Source organism: Lissotriton vulgaris, chromosome 12 (assembly GCF_964263255.1).
Source record: "Lissotriton vulgaris chromosome 12, aLisVul1.2, whole genome shotgun sequence".
Classification (NCBI taxonomy): Eukaryota; Metazoa; Chordata; class Amphibia; order Caudata; family Salamandridae; genus Lissotriton; species Lissotriton vulgaris.
In genome coordinates, this window is record NC_141700.1 from 758,843,218 (window position 1) to 758,870,659 (window position 27,442).

General features: G+C 46.9%; 1 protein-coding gene across 1 annotated transcript in view; it reads right to left on the reverse strand.

Annotated features, from left to right (window-relative positions):
* The window catches only part of DNAH2 (dynein axonemal heavy chain 2), a 2,538,822-nt gene that overhangs the window by 1,086,276 nt on the left and 1,425,104 nt on the right, over positions 1-27,442 (reverse strand). The window contains exons 45-46 of the mRNA XM_086946066.1: positions 2,727-2,864; positions 1,848-2,006 (exon numbers count right to left, since the gene is read on the reverse strand). Coding sequence (XP_086802192.1) covers positions 1,848-2,006; positions 2,727-2,864 — 297 coding nt within the window. The remainder of the gene's footprint in view (positions 1-1,847; positions 2,007-2,726; positions 2,865-27,442) is intronic.

Genomic DNA, 27,442 nt, shown 5'->3' on the forward strand with positions numbered 1-27,442 from the left:
TTGCCAAGGCTTGTTGGCTCTGCACTCCAGACATCTTCCAGACATCTTCTGGTTACACGAAGCTCCAGCCTGAAGCATCTCTTCCCTCCAAGAGCTGCATCCTCAACACATCCTCTGCACCGTGGGTCGTCATCTTTGGTGAGTTGCTCGAGGTCCTCCTGCAAATCCTGAGGGTCTTCTCCTGCTTCAGAGGGCTCCCCCGATTGCTTGGGCTTGCTCCGACTCTCCTGCTGTTAGTGAGTCCCTTGGACCTTGTTGTCCTTTGACCTTGATCCTTTTTAGTCTGCCACGCCAGTTGAGTCTGCCAAGGCTTGTTGGAGCTCCTGTTGGACACTGGCCACCTGGTCACCGACATTCGACATGGGACAGCTCGTGCACAGCTCCTCGACTTCCTCAGCATTGTCTGGTACTCACAGTTGAGACAAGGTCACTGTTGACTTTTCAGAACCTCCTGACATTGGTTGGCACTGTTTCTGCATGCCTCCTGGTCATCTCTGAGTGGCATAGACTCTGTCCTCTCTGCTTGCAGGCTCTTCACTTCCAGAATCCACCCTTGGATTCCCCCGGACTACTTCATAGTCTTCTCCAGAGGCATCTTCTTCTAAGTTGTCTATTGTTGTTTATGATAGGTTCTAACATCACTTCATCCCTATGCACCTGGCTTCCCTGGTGTAGGTAACCTGGTTCTCAGCGTATTTAGGGGTCGGGTGGCTCTCCAAACTTCTGTCTTCCAAGGGTTTTTTACGGGGTCCTATGGTAAGGGTCCTTCTTTAAAAATGCAACTACGACTTCAATTGGGCACACAGCTGTGTTTCCACATGGCGCACAGTCTCTGTGGGGTTCCTGGGTACTTACCTTGGGTGGTTCCTTGTGTCCCCAGCTCCTCTGAGTCTTCTGACCCATTTACTGTTCTCCTTTGCAGTTTGCATTATACTTTCTTAGTGTATGGTTTGGTCTTCCCCTGGACACTGTTGTATTTGTTCTACTTACCTAGTTGCTTTTGAAGTATTTTTGTGTATTGTTTTGATATTTCCAGGTAGGAGATATACTAATGTGATAGTGATATTGTGCTGTAATAAATAGACTTATTTTGGCTAAACATTGTGTGGTTTCTTTTCATCTAATCTACACTACAGACAAGCTCCTTAACACTCCTTCAAAATAAGCCTGAAGGCTGCTCTCTACAGCTACTACTTTGAGGCTTTCTATGGTTATAAAGACCACTAAAATCACCATAAGGGTTGCCTAAATTGGTGCAGGATACACTACTTGAATAAGTGTGCACCATATACTAAGCCAGCCTCCTACACATCTGCTATTACGTTAGTAACCAGAATTTATGTATGGCCTAGGATGGACAACACAACGAGAAAGCCACTCATGCGTTCTAAGCGCTAGTGAGGAATTTCCTAAAGAGCAATCAGCACATCAATGAATACTCCTTCCAGGTTTGAGTTTAACAGAACATTTACATCTTTGTGTAAATAACATGAGTGTATTCTCTTAATAAAAATCAAGACTTTGCTGAACTGTTAAATGAGGTGGAGTCATTTGGATGGCCCGTTTGATCTAGTGATGTCAATCTGAAGTGTGTCTACAAGCAGACTCTGGCTTCCAAACGCTACATTTTCTTTGGCCTTCCCACACACTGGGGAAGAATGTCAATGATCACAGTCTGACGAGGATGGTAGAGACTGGCACATTCAACAAAGGCTGGACAAATCCCATTGCCAGGCATATAGTTTAAAGCCACAGTTCCATTTGTACCCTGCTCAAGTTAACCTACTCTGCTGCATGTTCTGTGTTTGCTTCTCAAGCCTGGTATATCTTGTTTACAGTATACTTACCCCATTGTCAATCGTTGCAAGTGCATCATACAGTTTGCAGAGGGAGATCACTCCACTGCTATCGGGGATAGGGACCAACTCTACACAGTTATGCTTCTTAAAGCGCAAGATTTTCTCAATGAATTTGTCGAAGAGGTGCTGCAGTGTTTCCACTTCTCCCTGTGGACAGAAAGAGAGGGTCAATCAAGGAAAACATCACTATCTCTACGATGAACCCAACAGATCTGTCTAAAGTGCTTGTCTATTGCTCAATAAGAGAGGTACTCTCGCCTCGTAATGATGTTATATTACAATTCACATCATAAATGGTAAACAGGCCAGCCAGATTTCCTTATGTTAAAATGAGAACTTTTGAAGCTGGGACTTTAAATTAAAACTCTGACCGTAGATTGGGGGAAGTCATTTTTGACAATGAAACAAGGCTGAAATTAGACAGTAGGAAGCTGAACAAGGTATTTGAAATGACTACTATTAGGCTGCATACAGCAGGCCCTTTAACCCCCTATCATGTGCGTGATGTAAGGAAGGTGGAAATGAGTCTCCAAATACTTTACAAACTCCATTCCTCATTGGGGTCATGTAAACCTAACTTACCATCCCACTCAGCATAGTCATGTACTACTAGGAGAATGATTCTCTTAGTAAGGGCCCCCTGCATCACTCTGTATGCTGCAAGCCCACTGCTCTAATTTACCAGACTAGCACTCAGGCTGCCCTGCACAGGAGGGTCCAACTTTTGCAACCTACTTTTAAATCACAGTACATAGACAACCCTAAAGACTTCAGCTCTGGACCATGAATGAGAAATTGTAGGGCCTTATGCCAGTTTCATGTTTTCAAGACAAAATGATGAGTAAAGGACATATTAGGTAAGCATACCGCAGGCCGTCGTTCCAGCCAAGACTGCACGTACGGCTTCCAGCCCAGATTTGTATAATCATTGTAGACCATCCCACAACGGGACACGGTGGCAGGAGAAGCAACGGCCAAGTCAGTGACTTCAAACAGCAGAGAAACCTAAAGTAAAGGAACAAATGTGGCAAACACATTGTTAGTAGAGAGAACGTTCATAGTGCTGCTATATGACTAATGTAAAATAAAGCAATGAGCGTGATTGGTTAAAAACAATAGTCCACAGTGAAAATAAATTACTTACCGGTCTCAATTTCTTCTGAAGTATCTTCCTCCAAAACGTTTCTGTGATTCAGACAGGAGTCTTGAAACTATACTAAATAAAAGAGGGCATGAGCGATACCTAGAATAGGTTTCTCCTAAGGATCACAGTATTCTGGTAAAAAGAGTCATAGGAAATCACATGTCGCTAGGTTTCCTCCTCGTTTGGGGGCACTAAACAACTCAAACTTAAGATCTATAGCACAATTAACCCACTGTAGTTCTAGAAAAAAACAAGTAGGTTTTTATTGCAATCCTTGTAAACCTCAGATCGCAAAGATGCTATAAATGACTGCCACTTTAAACTCTTATTACTGGGTAAGTAGAAACACTGGCTCAGGTTCTCCGCTCTCTGAGTAGGGACTCCGGCATTGACTGAGACCAGACCTAGTTTAACTACAGAGCAGAGCAGAACAGTAATGAGTGTCCCTAGCTTTCTGACAAAGAGGAAAGTTGTGGTGTTACTGGTGTACACTACACAACTTGTATTTGAGAACCTAGATGGAAGAATTTAAAGTTAAGAAGATTGCATTCACCTCTGGCAAGTTTATGACAAGGTATATGTGGGATCTTCTTGATAAACTGCTTATGGGCAAGTCACCACTGTAAGGGAATCGGCTTGCACTTCAATGAATCTGCTGTGATAAGGATCAATATATAGAGGGTGACAGTGACTCACCACCGAAGGTTTCAGAGCATGGGTCCATTACCTCAAAGATGTCATCTGAGATGGATAAATGGACCCTGACTGGAAGTCCAATTGCTGAACTAGTTTTAGGGGCAGAGTTTTCATGTGCAGTTTGGATTAGTATACTTCCTCTCTGCAAGAAGTCTGCAGAAACATAAGTCCCTGGAAGGTGTCAATAGGCTGTACCCCTGAAAGCTGCACCCAGGCTCCTTGATGGAAATTACTTTTTTGTTACGTTTTCTGAGTGAGGGAAGGCTCTGGCCAGCTACATGTGTAGGATTGCCATTATGAACAGAATCCCTAATAGTATCATATTGGACTCTAGAAAGTTCTAAAAGAACACAAAGGCCAATTCCAAACTCAGGAAAAAGGGAAATAAGTTTGACTTTGATGAGCAGTGTACCAGAGCCACTGTGCCCAGAACGGGAGACACGCGTGTTCCAACATTGCGACGGCTACCTGGTAAGTGAATGTGTAGCTGGAGAGCTAGATTTGTGCCAACAGTACAAGGCAGTCTTGAAATACAGTGAAACCTTAGATCATGATAAGCCTTCATTTTCTGGGCAGTGAACATTGTATCCCCTGAAAGTTGGCAAGTGGATCTGACTGAAAGAAGATGTTCGGTAAATGGGGAAAGTGGCTATACAACATTTTACCCATTCTGGGGTTTTACCAATATGTGCTGCAATTGGTCAGAGAGGAAGAACTCCATATGCAAAGATAATGTCCCTTAGATAAGCTGCACAGCATCGCTTTCTCACTAACTGAATATATGCTCACAATTGGGCACAGTTTAGCAGCATCTGTACCTACTGGTGGACTCACCTTATAGATGAAAACAAATAAACGTTAGTGCATCGGTCTTCCTAGACAAATTTGATTTATTTTAAATTGTATAAAGATCAGATGCTTTGCTGTAACTTAATTTTGATAAAACGATTTTTCAGAGGCCTGGTCCCATTCCTCTCACACAAAGTGTAGGCGTGCATCTTATGCCTGTTCACCAAGCAAGATACAATACCAAATGTGGGGTTCGCTGCTGAAAGTTACTTGTGGTACTAAAGCTACTTGTTGTTCTATCTTATATCCAGATTGTTGCAGTATAGCGTTCTGAGCCAAAAAAGAAACAGAAGAAAAGATCAAAATGTGCAGGGGAGAAAACAGCAACATATGCAAAGAGGAGATGGGGTCCTCATGGTATAGAAATAGGATTCACAAGATGAGAACAATCAGGAGCACAGCCATTGGTGGATAAACAGAATTGTTGAAAGTATAAATGTGTCTGGTACTAGCGATGTGGGTGAGGGCGTGCGCTCACAATTAGCTGATACTGTACATAAAAAGTGTCGACCAGCTTCGAAGGACATATCAAACTATAAATGCTGTTGTTTATGGTTTACTTATCGTTGTGTAGAACAAGTTATGTACCTTTGGTAACGCTTCTTCTGGCAGGCTATCTAACCGCAGATTTCTCACCTCAGAATATTTCCCAGGCAACAGACTGGACTCATATTGAACATGTGGGTAGGTGGTGTTAGGCAGCTCCTTGTTGGCATTGTCCATATCTGAAATGATAAGCGCAATGCCAATAAAGTGCCACCCCGGCGCGCTGAGTTCAGTTTCTTTCGTAAATATTTCCACACCAAATACCCGGAGCCACTGTTGAATAATATGTGACTAGTGTGCAGATATATAACAGAATTTAGGGGAGAAGAGCAATATTCCCTCTAACCTTTTTGCTCTGTGTGCGGCAGTGGAGGGTCTCTGTGCGCTGCAACCATGGCTATGTGCTCCAGGAACCAACCCGCGCGTGTCTGCGGCGCCAAATGGCACTCAAAACGTTTACTTTAAAAAGTGAAAAGATGGTGCATTTTCACACATACAGCGCCACAATAAGAGTCTTAAGGGCCTCTGTGCCATTAGTTTTTTGTGCCCGTCTGCCCTCTGTGCCACTCGTTTTTTGCGCCTTTCTGCCCTCTGTTCCACTTGTTGTTTGTTCTGCCCTCTGTGCCACTCGTTTTTTCTGCCCTTATGCCCTCTGTTCCATTGGTTTTTTGTGCCGATCTGCCCTCTGTTCCACTCGTTTTTCCCTCGTTTTTTGTGCCCTTCTGCCCTCTGTTCCACTCGTTTTTTGCGCCTTTCTGCCCTCTGTACACTTGTTGTTTGTTCGTTTCTGCCCTCTGTGCCACTCGTTTTTTCTGCCCTTATGCCCTCTGTTCCATTGGTTTTTTGTGCCTTTCTGCCCTCTCTTCCACTAGTTTTCCCCTTGTTTTTTGTGACCTTCTGCCCTCTGTTCCACTCGTTTTTTGTGCCTTTTAGCCCTCTGTTCCACTCGTTTCCCCTCGTTTTTTGTGCCCTTCTGCCCTCTGTTCCACTCATTTTTTGAGCCTTTCTGTCCTGTGTTCCACTCGTTTTTTTTTTTCCTTTCTGCCCTCTGTGCCACTCATTTTTTTCCTTGTTTTTGTGCCCTTTTTGCCTTCTGTTCCGCTCGTTTCCCCAGCCGCTGTGCCTCCTGTGGCCCCGCCCCTCTGACTGCCCACTGCAGCCTTTTGTTTAAGTATTGCTGTTAATCAGAGCCCCTTCACGGGCTCCGATTAACAACAATACTAAAACAGAAGGCCACAGTCTGCCCCGCGCTTTACTAACAAAAGCGTAGAGACCGTTTCCAAACACAGCGTGTGCTAAAGTACGCGCTGTGTTTGGAAACTGACTATGCTTTTGTTAGTATAGCGCGGGGCAGAATGTGGCCTTTTGTTTAAGTATTGTTGTTAATCGGAGCCTGAGAAGGGTTGCTGATTAACAGCAATACTTAAACAAAAGGCCACAGTCTGCCCCGCGCTCACACATAGCCACAAGCCCCACCAGCACCCCCCCTCCTTACCTGCACTCCTCACGACCGCTCAGACGCCACCCCATGGAAAAGTGCCTCATGTTTGCGCCGCTCGCTTCCAGATCTTCGGACTGGGGTGAGTGTGTGACATTAATCCACATTCAGTCCATCACCTGTTTTGTTTGCATATTCCGCCCTAAGTGCACTGGGGATGCCCAGACGTGGGTCCCAGGCACTCCACACCACTGGAGTCAAGCTAGCCGGGCTGATGAGAGGTGTTACCTCGAAACCGGTCCGGTCCTCGGATGCTTGATTCCGTTCTGGGAAGGACATGGCTTTTGTAGTTCGGACTGGACTGTTCCCATGGGGCACAGGGTCAGAGCTGATTTGCATATCGTCATTGTCTAACCCAGGGTGGTGTGGAGAGCAAAAAAACGATGGATTTGGGCCCAGATCTTCGGACTGGGGTGAGTGTGTGACATTGATCCACATTCGGTCCATCACCTGTTTTGTTTGCATATTCCGCCCTAAGTGCGCTGGGGATGCCCAGACGTGGGTCCCAGGCACTCCACACCACTGGAGTCAAGCTAGCCGGGCTGATGAGAGGTGTTACCTCGAAACCGGTCCGGTCCTCGGATGCTTGATTCCGTTCTGGGAAGGACATGGCTTTTGTAGTTCCGACTGGACTGTTCCCATGGGGCACAGGGTCAGAGCTGATTTGCATATCGCCATTGTCTAACCCAGGGTGGTGTGGAGTGCAAAAAAATGATGGATTTGGGCCCAGATCTTCGGACTGGGGTGAGTGTGTGACATTGATCCACATTCGGTCCATCACCTCTTTTGTTTGCATATTCCGCCCTAAGTGCGCTGGGGATGCCCAGACTTGGGTCCCAGGCACTCCACACCACTGGAGTCAAGCTAGCCGGGCTGATGAGAGTGTTACCTCGAAACCGGTCCGGTCCTCGGATGCTTGATTCCGTTCTGGGAAGGACATGGCTTTTGTAGTTCGGACTGGACTGTTCCCATGGGGCACAGGGTCAGAGCTGATTTGCATATCGCCATTGTCTAACCCAGGGTGGTGTGGAGTGCAAAAAAACGATGGATTTGGGCCCAGATCTTCGGACTGGGGTGAGTGTGTGACATTGATCCACATTCGGTCCATCACCTGTTTTGTTTGCATATTCCGCCCTAAGTGCGCTGGGGATGCCCAGACGTGGGTCCCAGGCACTCCACACCACTGGAGTCAAGCTAGCCGGGCTGATGAGAGGTGTTACCTCGAAACCGGTCCGGTCCTCGGATGCTTGATTCCATTCTGGGAAGGACATGGCTTTTGTAGTTCCGACTGGACTGTTCCCATGGGGCACAGGGTCAGAGCTGATTTGCATATCGCCATTGTCTAACCCAGGGTGGTGTGGAGTGCAAAAAAACGATGGATTTGGGCCCAGATCTTCGGACTGGGGTGAGTGTGTGACATTGATCCACATTCGGTCCATCACCTGTTTTGTTTGCATATTCCGCCCTAAGTGCGCTGGGGATGCCCAGACGTGGGTCCCAGGCACTCCACACCACTGGAGTCAAGCTAGCCGGGCTGATGAGAGGTGTTACCTCGAAACCGGTCCGGTCCTCGGATGCTTGATTCCGTTCTGGGAAGGACATGGCTTTTGTAGTTCGGACTGGACTGTTCCCATGGGGCACAGGGTCAGAGCTGATTTGCATATCGCCATTGTCTAACCCAGGGTGGTGTGGAGTGCAAAAAAACGATGGATTTGGGCCCAGATCTTCGGACTGGGGTGAGTGTGTGACATTGATCCACATTCGGTCCATCACCTGTTTTGTTTGCATTTTCCGCCCTAAGTGCGCTGGGGATGCCCAGACGTGGGTCCCAGGCACTCCACACCACTGGAGTCAAGCTAGCCGGGCTGATGAGAGGTGTTACCTCGAAACCGGTCCGGTCCTCGGATGCTTGATTCCGTTCTGGGAAGGACATGGCTTTTGTAGTTCGGACTGGACTGTTCCCATGGGGCACAGGGTCAGAGCTGATTTGCATATCGCCATTGTCTAACCCAGGGTGGTGTGGAGTGCAAAAAAACGATGGATTTGGGCCCAGATCTTCGGACTGGGGTGAGTGTGTGACATTGATCCACATTCGGTCCATCACCTGTTTTGTTTGCATATTCCGCCCTAAGTGCGCTGGGGATGCCCAGACGTGGGTCCCAGGCACTCCACACCACTGGAGTCAAGCTAGCCGGGCTGATGAGAGGTGTTACCTCGAAACCGGTCCGGTCCTCGGATGCTTGATTCCGTTCTGGGAAGGACATGGCTTTTGTAGTTCGGACTGGACTGTTCCCATGGGGCACAGGGTCAGAGCTGATTTGCATATCGCCATTGTCTAACCCAGGGTGGTGTGGAGTGCAAAAAAACGATGGATTTGGGCCCGATCTTCGGACTGGGGTGAGTGTGTGACATTGATCCACATTCGGTCCATCACCTGTTTTGTTTGCATTTTCCGCCCTAAGTGCGCTGGGGATGCCCAGACGTGGGTCCCAGGCACTCCACACCACTGGAGTCAAGCTAGCCGGGCTGATGAGAGGTGTTACCTCGAAACCGGTCCGGTCCTCGGATGCTTGATTCCGTTCTGGGAAGGACATGGCTTTTGTAGTTCGGACTGGACTGTTCCCATGGGGCACAGGGTCAGAGCTGATTTGCATATCGCCATTGTCTAACCCAGGGTGGTGTGGAGTGCAAAAAAACGATGGATTTGGGCCCAGATCTTCGGACTGGGGTGAGTGTGTGACATTGATCCACATTCGGTCCATCACCTGTTTTGTTTGCATTTTCCGCCCTAAGTGCGCTGGGGATGCCCAGACGTGGGTCCCAGGCACTCCACACCACTGGAGTCAAGCTAGCCGGGCTGATGAGAGGTGTTACCTCGAAACCGGTCCGGTCCTCAGATGCTTGATTCCGTTCTGGGAAGGACATGGCTTTTGTAGTTCCGACTGGACTGTTCCCATGGGGCACAGGGTCAGAGCTGATTTGCATATCGCCATTGTCTAACCCAGGGTGGTGTGGAGTGCAAAAAAACAATGGATTTGGGCCCAGATATTCGGACTGGGGTGAGTGTGTGACATTGATCCACATTCGGTCCATCACCTGTTTTGTTTGCATATTCCGCCCTAAGTGCGCTGGGGATGCCCAGACGTGGGTCCCAGGCACTCCACACCACTGGAGTCAAGCTAGCCGGGCTGATGAGAGGTGTTACCTCGAAACCGGTCCGGTCCTCGGATGCTTGATTCCGTTCTGGGAAGGACATGGCTTTTGTAGTTCGGACTGGACTGTTCCCATGGGGCACAGGGTCAGAGCTGATTTGCATATCGCCATTGTCTAACCCAGGGTGGTGTGGAGTGCAAAAAAACGATGGATTTGGGCCCAGATCTTCGGACTGGGGTGAGTGTGTGACATTGATCCACATTCGGTCCATCACCTGTTTTGTTTGCATTTTCCGCCCTAAGTGCGCTGGGGATGCCCAGACGTGGGTCCCAGGCACTCCACACCACTGGAGTCAAGCTAGCCGGGCTGATGAGAGGTGTTACCTCGAAACCGGTCCGGTCCTCGGATGCTTGATTCCGTTCTGGGAAGGACATGGCTTTTGTAGTTCGGACTGGACTGTTCCCATGGGGCACAGGGTCAGAGCTGATTTGCATATCGCCATTGTCTAACCCAGGGTGGTGTGGAGTGCAAAAAAATGACGGATTTGGGCCCAGATCTTCGGACTGGGGTGAGTGTGTGACATTGATCCACATTCAGTCCATCACCTGTTTTGTTTGCATATTCCGCCCTAAGTGCGCTGGGGATGCCCAGACGTGGGTCCCAGGCACTCCACACCACTGGAGTCAAGCTAGCCGGGCTGATGAGAGGTGTTACCTCGAAACCGGTCCAGTCCTCGGATGCTTGATTCCGTTCTGGGAAGGACATGGCTTTTGTAGTTCGGACTGGACTGTTCCCATGGGGCACAGGGTCAGAGCTGATTTGCATATCGCCATTGTCTAACCCAGGGTGGTGTGGAGTGCAAAAAAACGATGGATTTGGGCCCAGATCTTCGGACTGGGGTGAGTGTGTGACATTGATCCACATTCGGTCCATCACCTGTTTTGTTTGCATAGCTCGCTTCTTTAAAGCGGCCGGTGGCACAACTCTCTTGCTCGACGTCCTGTGTGCGCACTCCATGCGAGGCGGTGCGCGCTGACGTCAGTTGAGGTGCGCGCGCCAGCCCTAGAGGGAACGGTGGTGAAGAGCCAATATCGTAGAGCAGAGAGGATTGGAGGATACGGTTAGATTGAGGCTCTACCCCAAAATGAGTTACCAAAGATAAGTAAGCTGTTCTTCAGATAAAAAGTTCTAACTGCTCTTCAGATAAAAAGTTCTAACTGCAGATTCTTCAGCTTAGAATAGATACTCAAGCAGTACCTTCTGGGAGCTGGGTCTCCAAGCAGGCTCACACATAAATAGTCTGGGAGGATGGAACAGGCAAAATGCCTGTCTCGATAGGCCTGAATAACTAAGCAGCTGTGCTTTAAGAATGTGTGGAGTGATTCCCACGTGGCAGCTTGGCAGTTGTTCAGGACTGGAACTCTGTGTGCTAAAGCAGTAGTAGCAACCTTGGCCCTAGTGGAAGTGGCCTGTAAGCCCTCAGGAGGCTGCTTTTATGTAGTGTGTAGAAGAGTTTGATGCAGAGCACAATCCATCAAGAGGTCGTCCATTTCTACACTGCCTTGCCTTTTTTCGCTCCAGCGAACCCAATGAAAAGTTGATCACCCGCCGAGTGGTATTTGACATGATCAATGCATATGAAGAGAACTCTTTTTGGGTCCAAGAAAAAAGAGTTGTTGGACTGTTACCTAGAAGGATGAGGTGGAGAAGAAATGTTGGTAGTGTGATACTTTGGATGACGTGGAAGGGTGTCACTATCGGCAGAAAAGAGGCAAGAGTCAGAAGGGCCAGTTTATTCAGGTAGATGCTGTTGCGCCGCTGGCCATGGTTCAGCCCACAACGCTACCCGCTTCATCCCTGCAGGCTGCTGTGCCACCTGCAACGCCCCCATGGCTCCTTCCTCTTCCCACTGCACCCTGCTGTCACTGTTTCAGCTGCGCTTATCTTGAGTCTGGCACGCCGCAGCTCCATGCGTCAGCCTGTTGAATCCCATATGGCACAGTATGAATGCCGCAGCTCCAGTTTTGGAACTGCGCCTTCCAGTATTATTCTATGGGGCATGTTTTTACTTACCGGTTGTCTCGCATGCTGGTTCCTGGGATTAGTTTCATCTCTTGGGGACATCTTTCTACCTTCTTCTTCCCATGATCCACAGTCGTGTTTCCCAGAGGGCCTTGGGAAGGTTTTTGTTTTACGATTACAAGAATACAACCTTTCCTATTCTTTGCATGTTCTTTTCCCTATCCAAGATGGCAACTGCTTATTTCCTGTTATGCCAATTCCGGTTTATGGGTATTTAAGAGGCTGAATCCTTTATTTCCTTGCATTACAACACTCCTTGCTCATGTAGGTGTCTTTTGCTCCTGCTGGGTGCACTTTTGTCCTGCTGGCACTCTTTTTCTTGTTGGCACCAAGAAATCCTCTAAGGAACTTTTTAGAACTGTGTTGTCCCTCACCTCACTACACACTTCAGAGATTGTATCAACTCAATCTCTGTGTGATGAGATCGCCATGCACTTTGTACACAAAGTAGAGAGTACCTTCAACGAAGTAGGCAGTCTCAGAACCAGGGGAGAAATTATCTCCTCCCGACATTGGGCTTATATCAGTCCGACTTGTTGGGAAACTGAGTTTTGAAAAGTTTGTCGACTTGGACAAGGCACAAGTAATGGATCTAATGGTAAAAACTAAATCAGGATCATCGACCAACCCCTGCCCAGTGGCTGTGGTATAACTGGCACAAGAGGCTGTAGCGGGTAATCCCTTAAAAGTTTTTAATTCTATCTTTAAGCCAGGAATATTCCCAAAGATGTGGAAAACAGCCTCAATTCGGCCTATTATAAAAAGTTTGAAAACTTAGACCCAGAGGACGTTAATAATTACCGGCCCCATATTACAACTACCTTTCCCTGCTAAACTCATAGAGAAAGCCATGAATACACAGCTTGTGGAATATATGGATGCACACACGTGGCTAAATGACTCACAACACGGCTTCAGAGCTGGACACAGCACAGAGTCAGCCCTGATCAAATCGGTTGAGGAAATCAGGGAAGGACTGAACAACGGTGGGAAGGCCTCCCTCATTCTATTAGATTTGTCGGCGGACTTCGACACTGTCCAGCACACCATTTTGGTGGAGAGGTTAGTAGATATAGGAGTGCAGGGATCAGCCCTCCATTTGCTTGAATCTTTTCTGAAAGAGAGGACAACATTTTTAGCCATGATTTGTAGAAGTCTAACTCTTTTAAAGCTCCCATGTGGAGTACTACAGGGCACCCCTATGAGCCCTACCCTTTTTAACATACACATCGCAGCTCTGGCTCCAATCCTAAGATCTTTTGGCTTCGCTCTAACTTCTTATGCTGATGATACGCAAATTGTCATAACACTTGTGAGAAGTTGGCCTGATATATGATGCTCACTAGTTCTAGTGATCACCTTGTATCAGTCCAAACAACCCTTAGGGTGATTGGTTGTAAGTCAACCTTATAGACCCTATCCTAATGGTAGCATGGACAAAGCAGTCTTAGGCTAAACTCTTTTGGCATGTGAAGCCAGCTGTTTTACCACATATAACCCCTTGAATACCAAGTGAAAGGACACCACACAGGTTGTTATGAAAATAAACAATATATTTATTACTAACAAACATCTCTGAACTCTTTATGAGATCAGAGGGCTAAGCACATAACAATACTCTTATGAAAAGTACAGTAAGTCGCACAAATTTCAATGGTGCCCTAGAGGCACGACAAACCATATACTAAGTAAATGGTATAAGGAGATCGATAGAGAAAATGAAGATGCCCAGAGGCTGTAGGATCGCTGGGACTACACTACCCTAACCTTAGGTAAGGAGCAGAAGGCCCACAGGAAGCGTGTGCAGAGTGTGAACTCACATGCAAGATGCGGAACAAAGTCAATGGGCACAACAAGTTACGAAAAAGGTGAGTAAAGACAGTTCCGACTCGTTGAGACTTAAAATGCAGGATACCTGGACACTAGGAGAGTCAATCTACCTTTGAGCACCGAAATGCTCTTGTTACCTCACCCATAGACTGCGGGTGCATAGGTGTGAAAGTGTGTCGGGTTTTCGCGTCGAAGTCTATGGAGCCTTGGAGAAAGATGCTGCAGGCGACCAGGAGGAAGATGTCCGGAGCGATCCAAAGGTGGATCGAGGAAGATGGAGACCTGAAAGCAGAGGGGACAATGTTCAAAGTCACTAGCCATGGACCGGAGTGAAACCAGGAAGGAACCAGATGCTGTTGTTGCGATCAGGTGAAAAGCGGACGCTTGTCTCTGCAGCCACGTGGACCAGGAGGTGTCTTCGACAACCAGGATGGAGGCATGAGCTGTCCCATGCAGGCTCTCACTGTCGGCGGTATCGGATCCGGATTCGGAGTCAACAGGCCTTGGCAAAGGCAACCCACGCGGTGAGTGAAGATGGCGTCTGGTGCGGACCAGGAGGGTCCGGGGTGCTTCTCCTTTGCAGGGAAGCAAGGGCCAGTCTGGAGCAACCAGACCAGCGGTGTAGATTTCAAGGATCGTCTTCTAGGAGGCCACTAGCCAGCCGGCAAGTGACCAGACAACGTGCCAAGCAGCAGCCAAGCAAAAGGGCCCCACGCAGATCTCGTGGATGCTTGAGGGCTGGTCTTCGGTGCAGGAGCTGCTCGGGCGGGGGCTTCTCAATCCCCAAAGCACTTTCTCGAGGATGCCTCTGAAGTCGTGCTGGAAGCGAAGTGCAGTTTCTCCAAGATGGTCGGTCCCACGTGTCTCGTCGCACCCACGGATCTCAGCTGTGCTGCAGATGTAGGTAGAGGTCGGAGAGGTCTGGAAGTCCGGGTCTCGTCGGGCTCTGAAGTTTGGTTCCAGGAGGAAGGACGACAAAGTGAACTGCTAGGACGCTTGATGGTGCCTGCTTGTGCAGGGTGGTGACTCCTTGGCCACAAGGGAGATTTTTTTCAGTCTTCAGTGGAGCAGAACGTCGAAGTCCAGAGTTTCTTCTTTGTAGTTTCAATTCAGGATAATCTAATTTGGAATGGGACCAGCTCCTACCTTTATTCTCCTAAAGGGGGCTGTACTGTGACTAGGTCTCTCCTATGGCTGGGACCAGGAAGGGGGGTGATTACACCCCCTATCCTTTGTCCGGTTTCGCGCCTGAGCTGGGGCTCGAGTGCCCCAGCAACTGGTTTGAACCGGGGTATGCACAGGGACACCTTGTGTGCCCCAGGCATGTCTTATTCCTTTCAGCCCTGCCTATCTAGATACACAAAGTCCTGTCTGGGGTGGTGCTGGCACCTCCCCAGGCAGAAAATCCTTTGTCCAGGCCTCCGTTGCTGGAAGGAGTCCCAGCAGCAGGAGGTTAGACTTGTGACTGTGGCAGCAGCATCCATTTTGTGATGCTCAGGCTCTGTTTAACTTTAACCGGGGTTCTCAGTTACATACATGTCGTGTCCCTCTAAAAGGGTGAAATGCTAGACCCGTCGCCAGAACTGGCGAGGGGGTAGTATTCCAATTCGTATGACACCTTACTCGACATGTTTTGATAATGCTATGCCAAAGTTAGCAATAACCGCGAGGATTATAATGCACTTAAGAGTATATGGTATAGCGTTATCATGGAACAGCTATAAGGACATGGTTCCGAAAGCTGCAGACAGGCTCAGCTCATGCTAGAGCACCATCTCACATAATTCCAAGCACTCTGCCTTCAGGATTGATAAGGCCTGCCATAGGAGTGACTTATATGAGTATATGTGTCCATTTTGGGTTAGATATAGGTATACTATATCTACAGCAAAGGGTGTTTACACCACCTTGCCCCAGCTGTGCTACCAGCCAGTTGTGTCAGTTTGGATGGGCAGCCAGGGGTGGCATAATACATGCTGCAGCCCCTGGTAGGCCCTGGGTGCACCTATACCCTGGGTACCTAAGGTACACTGTTCAGGGGCTGATGAGGTGACCCAGTATCCGTTTAGATCTGTACCTAAGGCACATGGAGTCCATTTTAACAGAGAGAGCAGGAAGCCTGGGGTCCTGAATAACAGGATCCCAGGCCAACTATGTCGAAAACCAGCAAAACTTTGTCTAGAGCAAAGCAAGTCTTAAATCCACTTTTAATTTTTAAAAGCTTCCCTGCATTCTAGTGATTCAAGATGGGTCTCTTCTAACAGCAAAATATGTGCCCCCAATTTATTCAAGAACTCGCAGATTCTATTCAATTTCCTATTCTCCCTCAGACCAGTCACGTTCCAAGTTATTATTTTTACTTTATTAATAGTACTGACAATTGAATTTAGGTAAGTATTTCAAGTATGTCTCAACACCAGGCCTAGCATTTCTATTTGATAGAGTTTTATCCAGTCTTTTGGTTCTATGAGGAATGTATTTTTTTTATTTTCAATCTCTCCCTCCCTCCTCCTCCCCCCTCCCCCCTGAGGAACCCCCCCTCTTGGACTTTGGCGATCATATCGCCATTGTGAGACCCTGTCCCAACTCGGATCCTGCCTCCTTACGTGCATTTACTAAGCGATGTGCCTACCACTCTTGAAATGTGAGTATTTTCACCGCTTTCTCCCCCACTCCCTTTTTTTCCCCCATTTAATGTGATATGTTGTTTCATCTCTCTTATCATTTTCCTACTAAGGTTATCTACTCCTATTTACCCCTTTGTGATTAACTACTTCAATTGACTAATAAACCATATATCAGAAAATCTTAATCTACTTCTTTGTTCAAATCCATTAATTTAGCCTAGGGGCTATCGCTATCAGATGTCAAGAAATCACTTATCTGATGCTGATTCTTTCATGCTAACTAGGAAATTATCAACTTCTTGAGTGGAGGTGAAATTGTATGTTTTATTCCTCCAAACTACTTTTAATGCTGCAGGAAATTTCATCATGACCTGTGCCTCTTGACTTCTCAGATCAGTCATACGGGACCCCAGCTCCCATTGTCTTTGTGCAGTGACCCTCCCTACATCCGAACAGATTAAATATTTAGAGGAATCAATCTGAAGAGATGTGTCCACTAGAGTTCTAGCCAATATTAGCTCTTTTACTGAATATGTCTGGAAATTGACCAGGATCTTCCTTGGGGCACTTCTATTTGGATGTCGACGGAAAGGATCCCTGTGCGCCCGTTGAATCTCACCCTCAAGGTTGATATCTGGTCTGTCCTTCAGCACACCTTCTCGCAGTAATTTACATATTAGGGATTTCACATCTCCATTTTCCGCTCCTTCAGGAATTTTTAAACATGTGAGATTATTCCTCCTAGTATGTATCTCTAAACGTTCCATTTCAAGTTGAAGAGATTTACTCTGAGCTTTTAGTTCAGAGATAGTCTTGGAATGCGCCTGGGAGACCCTAGAGAGGATAGCCACTTCCCCTTCCAAGACTTCCGTTCGGGAGCAGATATCATCCAATTTGCTCTTGGGATTGGTACATTTTTCGGCTAGCTCTCTCTGATTCCCCTCTGAGATTTCGAATTTTGGGAGCAGTTTAGCAAGTAGATCTTCATGTAGGGATCTAAAGAGACTCTGTATATTACCAGTTTCATTTTCTTTGCGTTGTTCCCTTATGGATGGTATTGATGATACTATTATGGGGATAGCGGTGGCTGAAAGGTAGTCTCCGAAGGTACATCTATAAGTGGTTGGAGCGGAGGCGGGGTGTCTCCCTCTATGCTAACCGCTGGATATTCTGGGTCTAGGACTACTAGATCACCCCCATCTAAGTCAGTCTCTGGCGCAGACTGAAGTGGAGCATATTTATTTTGAAGGACAACAGGTGCTTTACTCTGAGGCGGAGGAACCTTCTGCAATCCTAGATTCAATTCTGCTAATTTACCAGCCCCTCCTCCTGCAGCTGATACAGCCTTTTCCATTATTTTCAAATAGGTCTTTAATGAGGGAGCCGGTTTAGGTTTTAATATAGAGGAGCTACCTTTTGATTTCTTTGATTCCTCGGTTTTGCTTTGTTCCCTTCTCTCTCTCTTTTTCCGGTGCGGGGTCAAAGGAACCTGTTGGTTAGTACTCTGATCTGCCGCAGAATCTAACAAATCTCTCTCAGGTTGTGAACGTAAGAGGTACCTATTCCTGACAAAGGGTGCAACTGGTTGGGCTGATTGTGTTGGTACAATTGGCTGAGCTGTACCCCCTACTGTCCTCTCCTCCTTCCCAACCTCTGCCCCACTTCTCCAAGTTCCCTTCTGATCAAGAGATTTCACTGTTACATAGGGGTGGTACCTTCAGTTGTAATGTCCATTCCCCTACTGCCTTCCGGCTCAAAATTGTCAAACTCCCCTGCTGCCTTAACAGACACCTCAACATCAAGATTTGAGCTATCCAGATAAAATTTGGAACAATACTGGCTCACCGCTACAGTTGCATGCCTCGCATGTCGTGGGTAGACCCTTGCTGCTGCTGTACGAATTTTACACCAAGCTCTGGCGCGATTTGCGCCCCACGCACTACACAGCAAGCTGCTCCCCCTGTTCTCCGCCTCCGCCGTCCAAAGCCACGTCATCTGCTACCTTGCTTCCGCGTTCAGGTTAGCCTCTCAGTCTGAGCCGCCTGTAGACTCAAGGGTCCTAGCGCCTTCTGCTCCCCTGCAATCAGCTCGGAAGAATGAAAGCACATAGCACAGAACTGATTAACGCAGTAAGAAAATGGTTTAGCGTTTCGGCCGAAAGCCCCCATATTCTCAACGCATTTAAATGTTAGTTGGAGCTATTTAACTCGATTTTCTGCGTCCAGGTACTCCTATATGACTCGGCATTCACTGGCTCGGGACAGAGCTCTCGCAGCCGGCGTCAGCCCGCCGCCATCTTCCTCCAATGAGTTCTAACTGTTTAAAGTTAAACAGTAACAAAACTGAGGTTGTGCTTTTTGGTAATGACTCCTCTTTCTAGTCCCCTAGCTGGTGGCCAGCAAATCTAGACAAACAGCCCGAGCCAGTCGGAAAAGCCCCAAAACCTCGGGATAATTATAGATAACAAGCTTTCTTTTGCTAACCAGATCAATGCCTTGACACCATCCATTTACTTTATCCTAAGAAAAATCTGAAAGATTCTAGTATATATTCCAGAAAATATCCAAGTTGGTTATATCGGCATTGGTACTGGCAAGACCAGATTATTGTAATGGTCTATATCTTAATCTCCGGGCTCAGCATCTTAGGAAACTTCAGGTGCTGCGAAATACTGGAGCCAGAGTTTTATCTTGTACCCCTAAACATGTCTCAGTCAGGAAAACCATCAAGCAGCTGCACTGGCTACCAGTGAAGGGGAGGGTCCAATTCAAGACTTTGTGTTTTGCCTTCAAAGCCTTGCATACACAAGGACCACAATAGCTAGGCCAGAAACTTAGATGGTACATGCCAAACAGAATACTTAGGTCATCTAACTCGAGCACTATGGTGGAACCAAAATTCAATAGAAAGAACTGGAGCAGTAGAAGTTTAGATGGGTGTTGAAAACTTTGCTTTTGAGTACATCAGATTTCTGGTAAGATACCTGTTCACTGTCTGATCATTGGTCAGAGCCAAATCTCAATACCATTAACATTAACATTGTTCCAGTTTGGATTTCTTGAAGCTTTCTACTCCCGTTGGAATTCTTGTCTACAATTCTTCACTCTTTACTGGTGTCTGCCCTTGTTTGTGGGTTTCACCTCATTCCCGTACCTGAAGTCCACACACTCATCAGATGTTTTTCACTATGGAGTTTCTTCCTCTTGCGACTCCTTCTGGAAGGCATTATCTGCTCTGGCGTGTCATTATCGGAAGCATCATGGCTACCAGAAAGCTTTACCCTTGCCTTGGACATACCAGGACGTGTAAGAAGCGATTTCGGAAACCACTCAAACACGCCAAACCAGTAAGAAAAGTTCAATATCGTGACAGAAGCTGGTAAATGGAGGGCCAACAGATCTTTATGCACAGTATGATCCATCATGACAATGTCCTCTTATGCATTGCTTTTCCTTTCATCTTGTCCACATAGCCAACAAATAGCTGATATCCAGCCGGAGATCACAAGTTCTGTCCACATAAAAGCTCACTGCCCTTTTAGGGTCCAAACAATGAAGGGAGGTTTCACACTGAATGCCTGCATTTTGCTAACAAGTCTAGTACATGTTATGGCAACCAGAAAAATCATTTTGAAAGCAAGGACAACTATGTAAGGGTTCAAATGGAGTACCGATGATCCCACTGAAGCATTATAAACGGAGTGGGAGGATATTTGTTTGTAAGTCTCTTAATAAACCTTAACAGAATAGGGTACTTAAACAGAGAAGGTTCATCAGGTAAACAAAGGAATGCCGAAAGGGCAGACAAATATCCCTTAACTGTTGCAACTGCACGGAGCATGGGCTTCGGCTGCTGGATGTACTGTTTTGTGCAGAGCACGACGTCTGCCCTTTCTCCTCTGTGTACCCACGCTGATTCATTGTTAGTTCTTGCATTAATTTGCTACTTGCCCCACTTCTGTTTTCATTTCTGTTGTTTACTGTGAGTTGTATTGTATCCTGCTACTTATTGAAATGTGGTCTGTGGCGGCATAGCTGTCAAGGTTTCAGATTGTTATGTGTGACAGTTTCGTAATATCATTGTAATAATTGAGTCTGCCGCCACATTCATTTTCACAAGTTTTGAGTCCTTTTAGAGTTGCTCGTTGCTCAAATGGGTCTTGTTTCTGATATTTTTATGTTTCCCTCATCTTCATTGCTTGATTTTTTCCTCGCAAGAAAGTGTCACTCATAGTCATTGAAATGTCACTCATAATTTCATTGAAATTATGCAAATGTCACACATAGCAATCTGGAACCTTAGCAGCTATGGGGTGGATGCATGGGAATACCCACGCTCCACCCACGTAACGACTGCCTAAGGCAGAATAATGCGTCCTAGTGTGGCTTGGAATCATTTTAGGCTTTGTGTCGCCCTTGTGCCCCCTTGTGGGGGGGGGGGGGGGGCATGGGCAATGGAAACCCATGATAAACATGGGCCTGCGGCCCAGATTTACAATGGTGTCACGCTATGCAGCACCCTAAGGCAATGCACTGCGTTGCCTGACAGGGAGAGAGCAGGACAGGGAGAGAGCAGGAGAGCCCCAAGAGAGATATGGTATTCTCCTCCTCTCCCTAGTGCGGGGGCAGAATTATGCTGCTGAGCAGTACAAACTTACATTTGCGCCATAGTGCAAGTGTGTGTGCGTCGAGTCTAGCACAGGTTTTGTATAAAATACTGAGAAGACACGTTTTAAAACATTTCTTATCTTGAGCATTGTACAGTGCAGCACACATGCAAAATCTGTAAAGAAAGGAGAGATGAAAACATTTCTCCTTTTAACGCCTGCTTTCTAACAGCGTTATTTTATGGTGCAAAACCCTGTCTACTAATGTTGTTAGATAGAGTTTTGCGTCAACAAAGTTTGGGTGGTCCGATTGAAAAGTCCATGTACCACACATGTAACGCCCCCTTGACGTTAAGTAATGCAAAACAGCGCATAGCGCTGGTTTCCATTACTTTTCATCACAAACCAACGCAAATTGCTATTTGTGTTGGTTTGTAAATCTTCCAAAAAGGTTTTGCTTCGAGTTTGCTTTAAACTGAAGCAAAACCTGTGTAAATCTTGCCACGTGTGTACTGAACACTCACTGCCATCGCTCCAAACACATTTACATGTAAGATTTCCATGTCGCCTAAGAAAATAATTCGATTCCGCTGTGCAATTTATAACCGCAAGAGGGCAGCATGCACCAAAGCATAACCTGCAAATTTTACTAAACTGCAACTTTTAATCCTTTGACGGCGACCTTGCGTTAAACCTCAACTTTCACTGGAAACATCACTTCCTCCCGTCAAGCTGGGGAATTTGTTACTTTTTTTTTATCAGAAAGAAGCTGATCGTGTACAGGTTTTAAGATTTAACAGTTAATTCCTCAGGCGATCCGGATTAGGTCTGTACGGTAGACGTGGAGAGTTTCAAGATCTTAAGATGATTCCTCGACAAGGAAAATAACTCGCACAGGAGAGATAGCGGATGGCAGAAATGTGGCTTCCGAGATCATCATGTGATCAGGTTGCAGTCTCACTGCACCATCAGGATTCAAGCAAGCCGGGCCGAAGACGGCTGAAATGCCAGAAACCGGTCCCCGGTAGCTTGTCTCCTTTCTGGTGAAGAATTGGCTTGGTAGTTTAGTCTGCCCTGTTCCCATGATGCACTGGGCCAGGGACAGACCGATTTGCATATAGCCAGGTTCTGAGCTGGGATGGTGCAGTGAGATAAATAATGGTGATGGATCAAGCCCTGATCTTTGGACTGGGTAAGAGTGGTCTGCTTAATTCAGACACCCTGTTCATCACCACCCCCTTTTCTGTATCGCAGGTTGCAGTCATGGCGGCCTAGGCCATGTCGTCAAGAACAACAAACAGGTGCCTGGCGGAGTGAAGAACCTCAGAAGAGGGTTCTCTCTGCTCAGCTTGTCCGACTGCTCCTATTCATCGTGGTGCGACATGCTGTTTCGCTCTTTCTTTCTTCCAGTGTCCCTTTTCCTGCTTTGTTGTCAGGAATAAGTATCAATCCGCAGGTTTTGAGGGGGGGGGGGGGGGGGGGTGTTCACGTTCGTCTACCAGGGCAACAGTAAACTCAGGACTGTAGATTAGGAAGGCTGCACACTTACGAATCTGGTACTTTGAGGACCCTGTCCTGTCCAATTAGGGCAGTTGGCATTGTCTTGAACTCCTAATTTTCTTCTGTCTCATCATCCAGCTCACTGCTGTACCGCTTAGATTATCAGAAGGGTGTTGTAATCTCCTGGATTCTCTTCTTGCTCTGGGGTCATACGCAAAAGCAGGACAATAAACGACGTCAATCCCACCTCGCAGCAGTGTTGAAGCCACATGACATGTGCAACCTGGCCATCAGTGGGGCTGGGCTGCTTCTCACTGGCCACATGTGAGACCAATCTCACTGCTACATGCGTCCATGGGACTTTGGCGGGTGCCGGCTGGCACTCCGCCCTGCTCCCACAAACCTGCACCTGGAACTGCACAGAGCCAGCATATAGACACTGGACAGTTACTGTCCATCAATGGTGCCCTACGGCAGAAAGATTGCGGCTGCCATTACAGCGTCATTGTCACTGGTTGCCTGGACCAGCCCCACTGCGGCCATCCATCCTTCAGGGGCCGATGTGCAAGAGCGCCAGGATCAGCAGAATGCTAAGCAGCACATTGTTGATCCTGCTTAAGGAGGTGCCCATATTCACATTGGATTCACTGACAAACCTGACTGCATCCTCGGCTGTGTATTGTTATCATCTTGTGCACATAGTATGCAAAGATCAAGCGGTGTTCTTCTTAGACCACGTGGACCTACCTCCCAGCCCCAACTGTTGACCGTTAGCACAGATTTATCCTGAAACATCTTCTCTCCAGCTCATTTGGAATCCATTTCAACAGGGGTCCGTGAATGTACATCTGCATGGCTGGTTTGTGAGCCAGTATGGATAGATCCATATTGAGTGGAAAGCCTGGCTTCTTGTCATCAGTTTCTCACCCACAACCCTGTATGTTGCTCATTGTCTACTAAAACTGTTGACGCCAGGCTGCAGAAGTTCATCCATTCTTTGTTTCCTTTCTCACACCCAGTTTATTGCCCTAACCTGACTCACCGCCGCGCTGGACTATTCACCAACGTGGAATCCCTTTAAAGCTCTCTTGCTGCAAAACTCTTTTAATTTACTTCACCTCACAAATTTCCAATCTGGGCATCTCCCGAAATGCTCTTGGGATTCTTTTGAAGTCGTGGGACTCTTAAAATTGAACCACTAACTTTCACATCATGGCTCTTAAAAAATATACTGATGTACACCTCACCATTTATGGAACTTCAGCTATGACATTTTCTATCCCCAATAAATTACCACAAAGCCGACCATTTCCCATTTACCACAAAGCAGAACATTTCCCATTAGGAGACTGTAATTGCCGATACCCACCTCAATCCTGTAAAATGGAACCACACAACTCCTGTTCTAAAGCTATGAAACTTTAACTGGAAAAGGATGATTTCTCAAAATTACCCATCTCCTTCAAGATTCTCGACACCCGGCAGAACTTCCTATTTATTTATTTATGCGTTTTTATATAGTGCAGACTTTACCCGAAGGCATCAGAGCGCTTCACAATAGCAACAGAAAATTACAGGTGAACAACTTACAAAAGCAGACGTTAAGTTACATGAGATAAAAGTGACAATTGTGAGCAAGCAAAATACATGCGGTAGCAAACAGTGTGTGCAGGTTACAAGAGAAAACAAAGTACAATTAGAGGTAAAATACTGCAATATATGCTAGACACTCAGGCACAAGAACAAACGTTACGTAGGCAATGGTGGCACTTGTGCAAGTATCAAAGGCAAACAACATGTGAGAGGTAGCAAACAGTGTGTTACAAGAGAAAAGTGGCGTGTGCATGTTACAAAAGAGTACTAAACACAGGTACAAGGATAATACTGCAATAAATGGCAAACACTCCAGCCACAAGAACACACTGGGAAGGCACTTCCATAGTCATGGAGAATAGAGTTTTCAGTAATGGGAGGTCTCCCTTCAGGTAATAGAGAGGGCGTGAATTACTTTTGGAGGTGTCTTTGGAAGAGGAGAACTTTGAGGTCCGTTTTGAAGGCCTGGGAGAAGGTGGTGGTCCGGAGCTGAGGCGGAAGTGAGTTCCAGATTATCACCGCATTGCCTGAAAAGGATTGGGCCATCGATCTTTCCTTCTTGAAAGTGGGAGGTTCAAGCAGTAGATTTTCCACATTACGTGATGGTCTAGAGCCTCCAGAGAGTTTCAGTTTATTCGCCAGGTAGTGAGGAGAGGAGGAGTGCAAGGCTTTGTGGGTGATACAGGCAGTCTTGTAGATAGATCTTGCCTCGATTGGAAGCCATTATGTGATGGTCTAAAGCCTCCAGAGAATTTCAGTTTATTCGCCAGGTAGCGAGGAGAGGAGGAGTGCAAGGCTTTCAGGGTGATATAGGCAGTCTTGTAGATAGCTCTAGCCTCGATGGGAAGCCAGCGGAGGGTGGATAACATCGGTGTGATGTGGTCGCTTCTTTTGGCCCCATAAGTGAAACAAGCTGCTGAATGGAGAACAGATCCAAGGGGGGACAAGTGGGATTTGGGGAGGCCATTAAGAAGAGAACTGCAGTAGTCCAGTCTGGAGAGGACCAGCGATTGCACCAGGGTTCTAAGGTCCTGCTGCCTCGAAGAGAATAACATCTAGAATATTAGTAAGCTAATGACTCATGCTAACCAGCTCAATCTTTGGGTCACTGAACAGAACATCAACATGGTCAAAGCAATCACAAAGGACCAATCTACTACTCTAGACTCTTCCTTACTCATACAAGCACCAGACCCAGCTCTGCCCATCTTATCCCTCTCTTTTTTCCGCTTCCAAGTCTCTACTATATGCTTCAACATTCTTGCTCCGATTCCTTCTACTGGTAAATCAGCATTGGCATGCTCACTTCCCAGTACCTTCAGATGCCCCAATCCATGCATGATCTGAGTAAAACAATGCTTACAACAGTCATGAACTACTTCTTAAACAATAGCTTCGGACATATGGCCATCTTGGAGATTAGTTCAATCAATCTTCAGCACCTGACATAGCCAGTCTCCTTCACCTGAATTAGCATATCCTGATGAAAAACAGAGTAAATGTAGATGTGGTGAGTGGCATTGGCTCATCTCAATTTACTCTCCCTCAGAGAGCTACAAGGATCTTCCTATGCTCATTAAAGTACCTTCTAACAGAGGCTGTCACAATCTGGACCGCATACCTTGCTTGTGTGGCCATCTACCATCCTTCTAAGAAATGTTTCCCTTCCATCCAATACGGCCTCCTTTACCCAGCACAAAATATCTTAACTATCACGGACTAGACATTTAAATCTGGGCTAACAATCATTTTAATTCACACAGCCAGAACATTACTTAAGGTGTGGATGCCTGTAGCTTCACACCGTTGGCCAACAATTCAATTCTGTTCTGTTCTCCCTGACACCTCAGAGCTCCAGCGCATTGAGTTTGAACAGTTGGACAGATCCCCATCTAATCAAATTGTAAACAGACAAGCTAGACAAAAGACAGAAAAAGTCTACCAATAACAGGAATTTCTATCATGGTTAACCTGAAATCTTAACCCAAATTCTCCCTGCAATACCTGATCCTCATCTTACAGCTTCTACTGACATTGTGGTCCTCCTATAATTCCAACTAAACCAGACACTGAATACCCTTGCCCATATCTTAACCCAGAAATAGTACATCTTGAAGACCAACTAAGAGTATAGATAGCTTCTGCCAGCTGAAACATCAATGCGGCTGTCTGGTCACACGGTCTGTTGTCCCCATTCTAGAGGATATAAATCTGTGTGTGCCAGAGCAAAGAATGCAACACTTCCAGGCCTCATGCATGCATTGCAGACTCTTCAATTCATCAGGCAGGCAAGGAGATGCTTTCTATTAGCTAATATTCTGGATTTTCTAATCCTTTATCAGATCTCTGAGACAATTTCCTGTCATTCCCTGAAGGTGTGCCCCCCATCCTTCGAGGGAAGTATCCGTGGTGATTGTAGGAGAGAAGGGTCTGCTATCCTATGGTCACCCCAATTTTTGCTTTTTGCTTCACTGGTTTTCGACTTACTGAGGCTGTGGGCCTGCTAATCAGACCCCCAGCCTGCTGTTCTCTCTCTAAATTCACATACATGTACTATAGGTACATAACCCAATCGGAAAATGGACTCCTTTTCAGCACCTGTACCATGCACTATAGGTGCTCAGGGCATACGTGCCACCAAGGCCTACCAGGGGCTGAAGCATAGCTTTTGCCACCCCTGGCTGGTTCTTAAATTGACACAACTGGCTGATCCCTCAGCTGGGGCAAGTGGGTGTAATCACCCCTTGCTTATATATAGTATACCTATATCTAAACCTATATCTGGACACATATAAACCTGTGAGCCACTCCTATGGAAGGCCTTATCAATCCTGGAGGCAGAGTGCGTGGTTTAATGTGAGATGGCGCTCTGGCATGAGCTGAGCCTGTCTGCAGCTGTCGGGAACAACTCCCTAAGCTGATCCGGGATAATGCCATACCATATACTATTAAGTGCATTATAATCCTCGCGGTTATATAGCAACTTTGGTTTGGCTTTATCAAAACATGTTGTGTAAGGTGTCATACGATTTGGAATACTATCCCCTCGACAGTTCTGTCGACGGGGATAGCATTCCATCCCCTCTAGAGGGAGAAGACATGTTACTTTACTGAAACGCGGTTGATTTTTAAAAGAGCCTCAGATCCACAAAATGGATGCTTCTGCCACAGACACGAGTCTGACCTCCTGCTGCTGACCGAAACTCAGCAGAGGAGGCCTGGACAAAGGCTTTCCTGTCGCAGGGCGGTGTTACACCACCCCAGACAGGAGATAGTGGATTGTAGCAGGGAGGTTTGAAAGAAACCAGACACTGCCTGGGGCGCACAAGGCTGCCCCTTGCATAATCCGGCCAAACAGGTTCTGGGGCACACCAGCCCCTGTCCCAGCGCGGCCTGGATCAAAGGAAAGGGGTGTATCCACCCCCTTCCTGAGTCCCACCCATAGGAGGGGACCTAGCA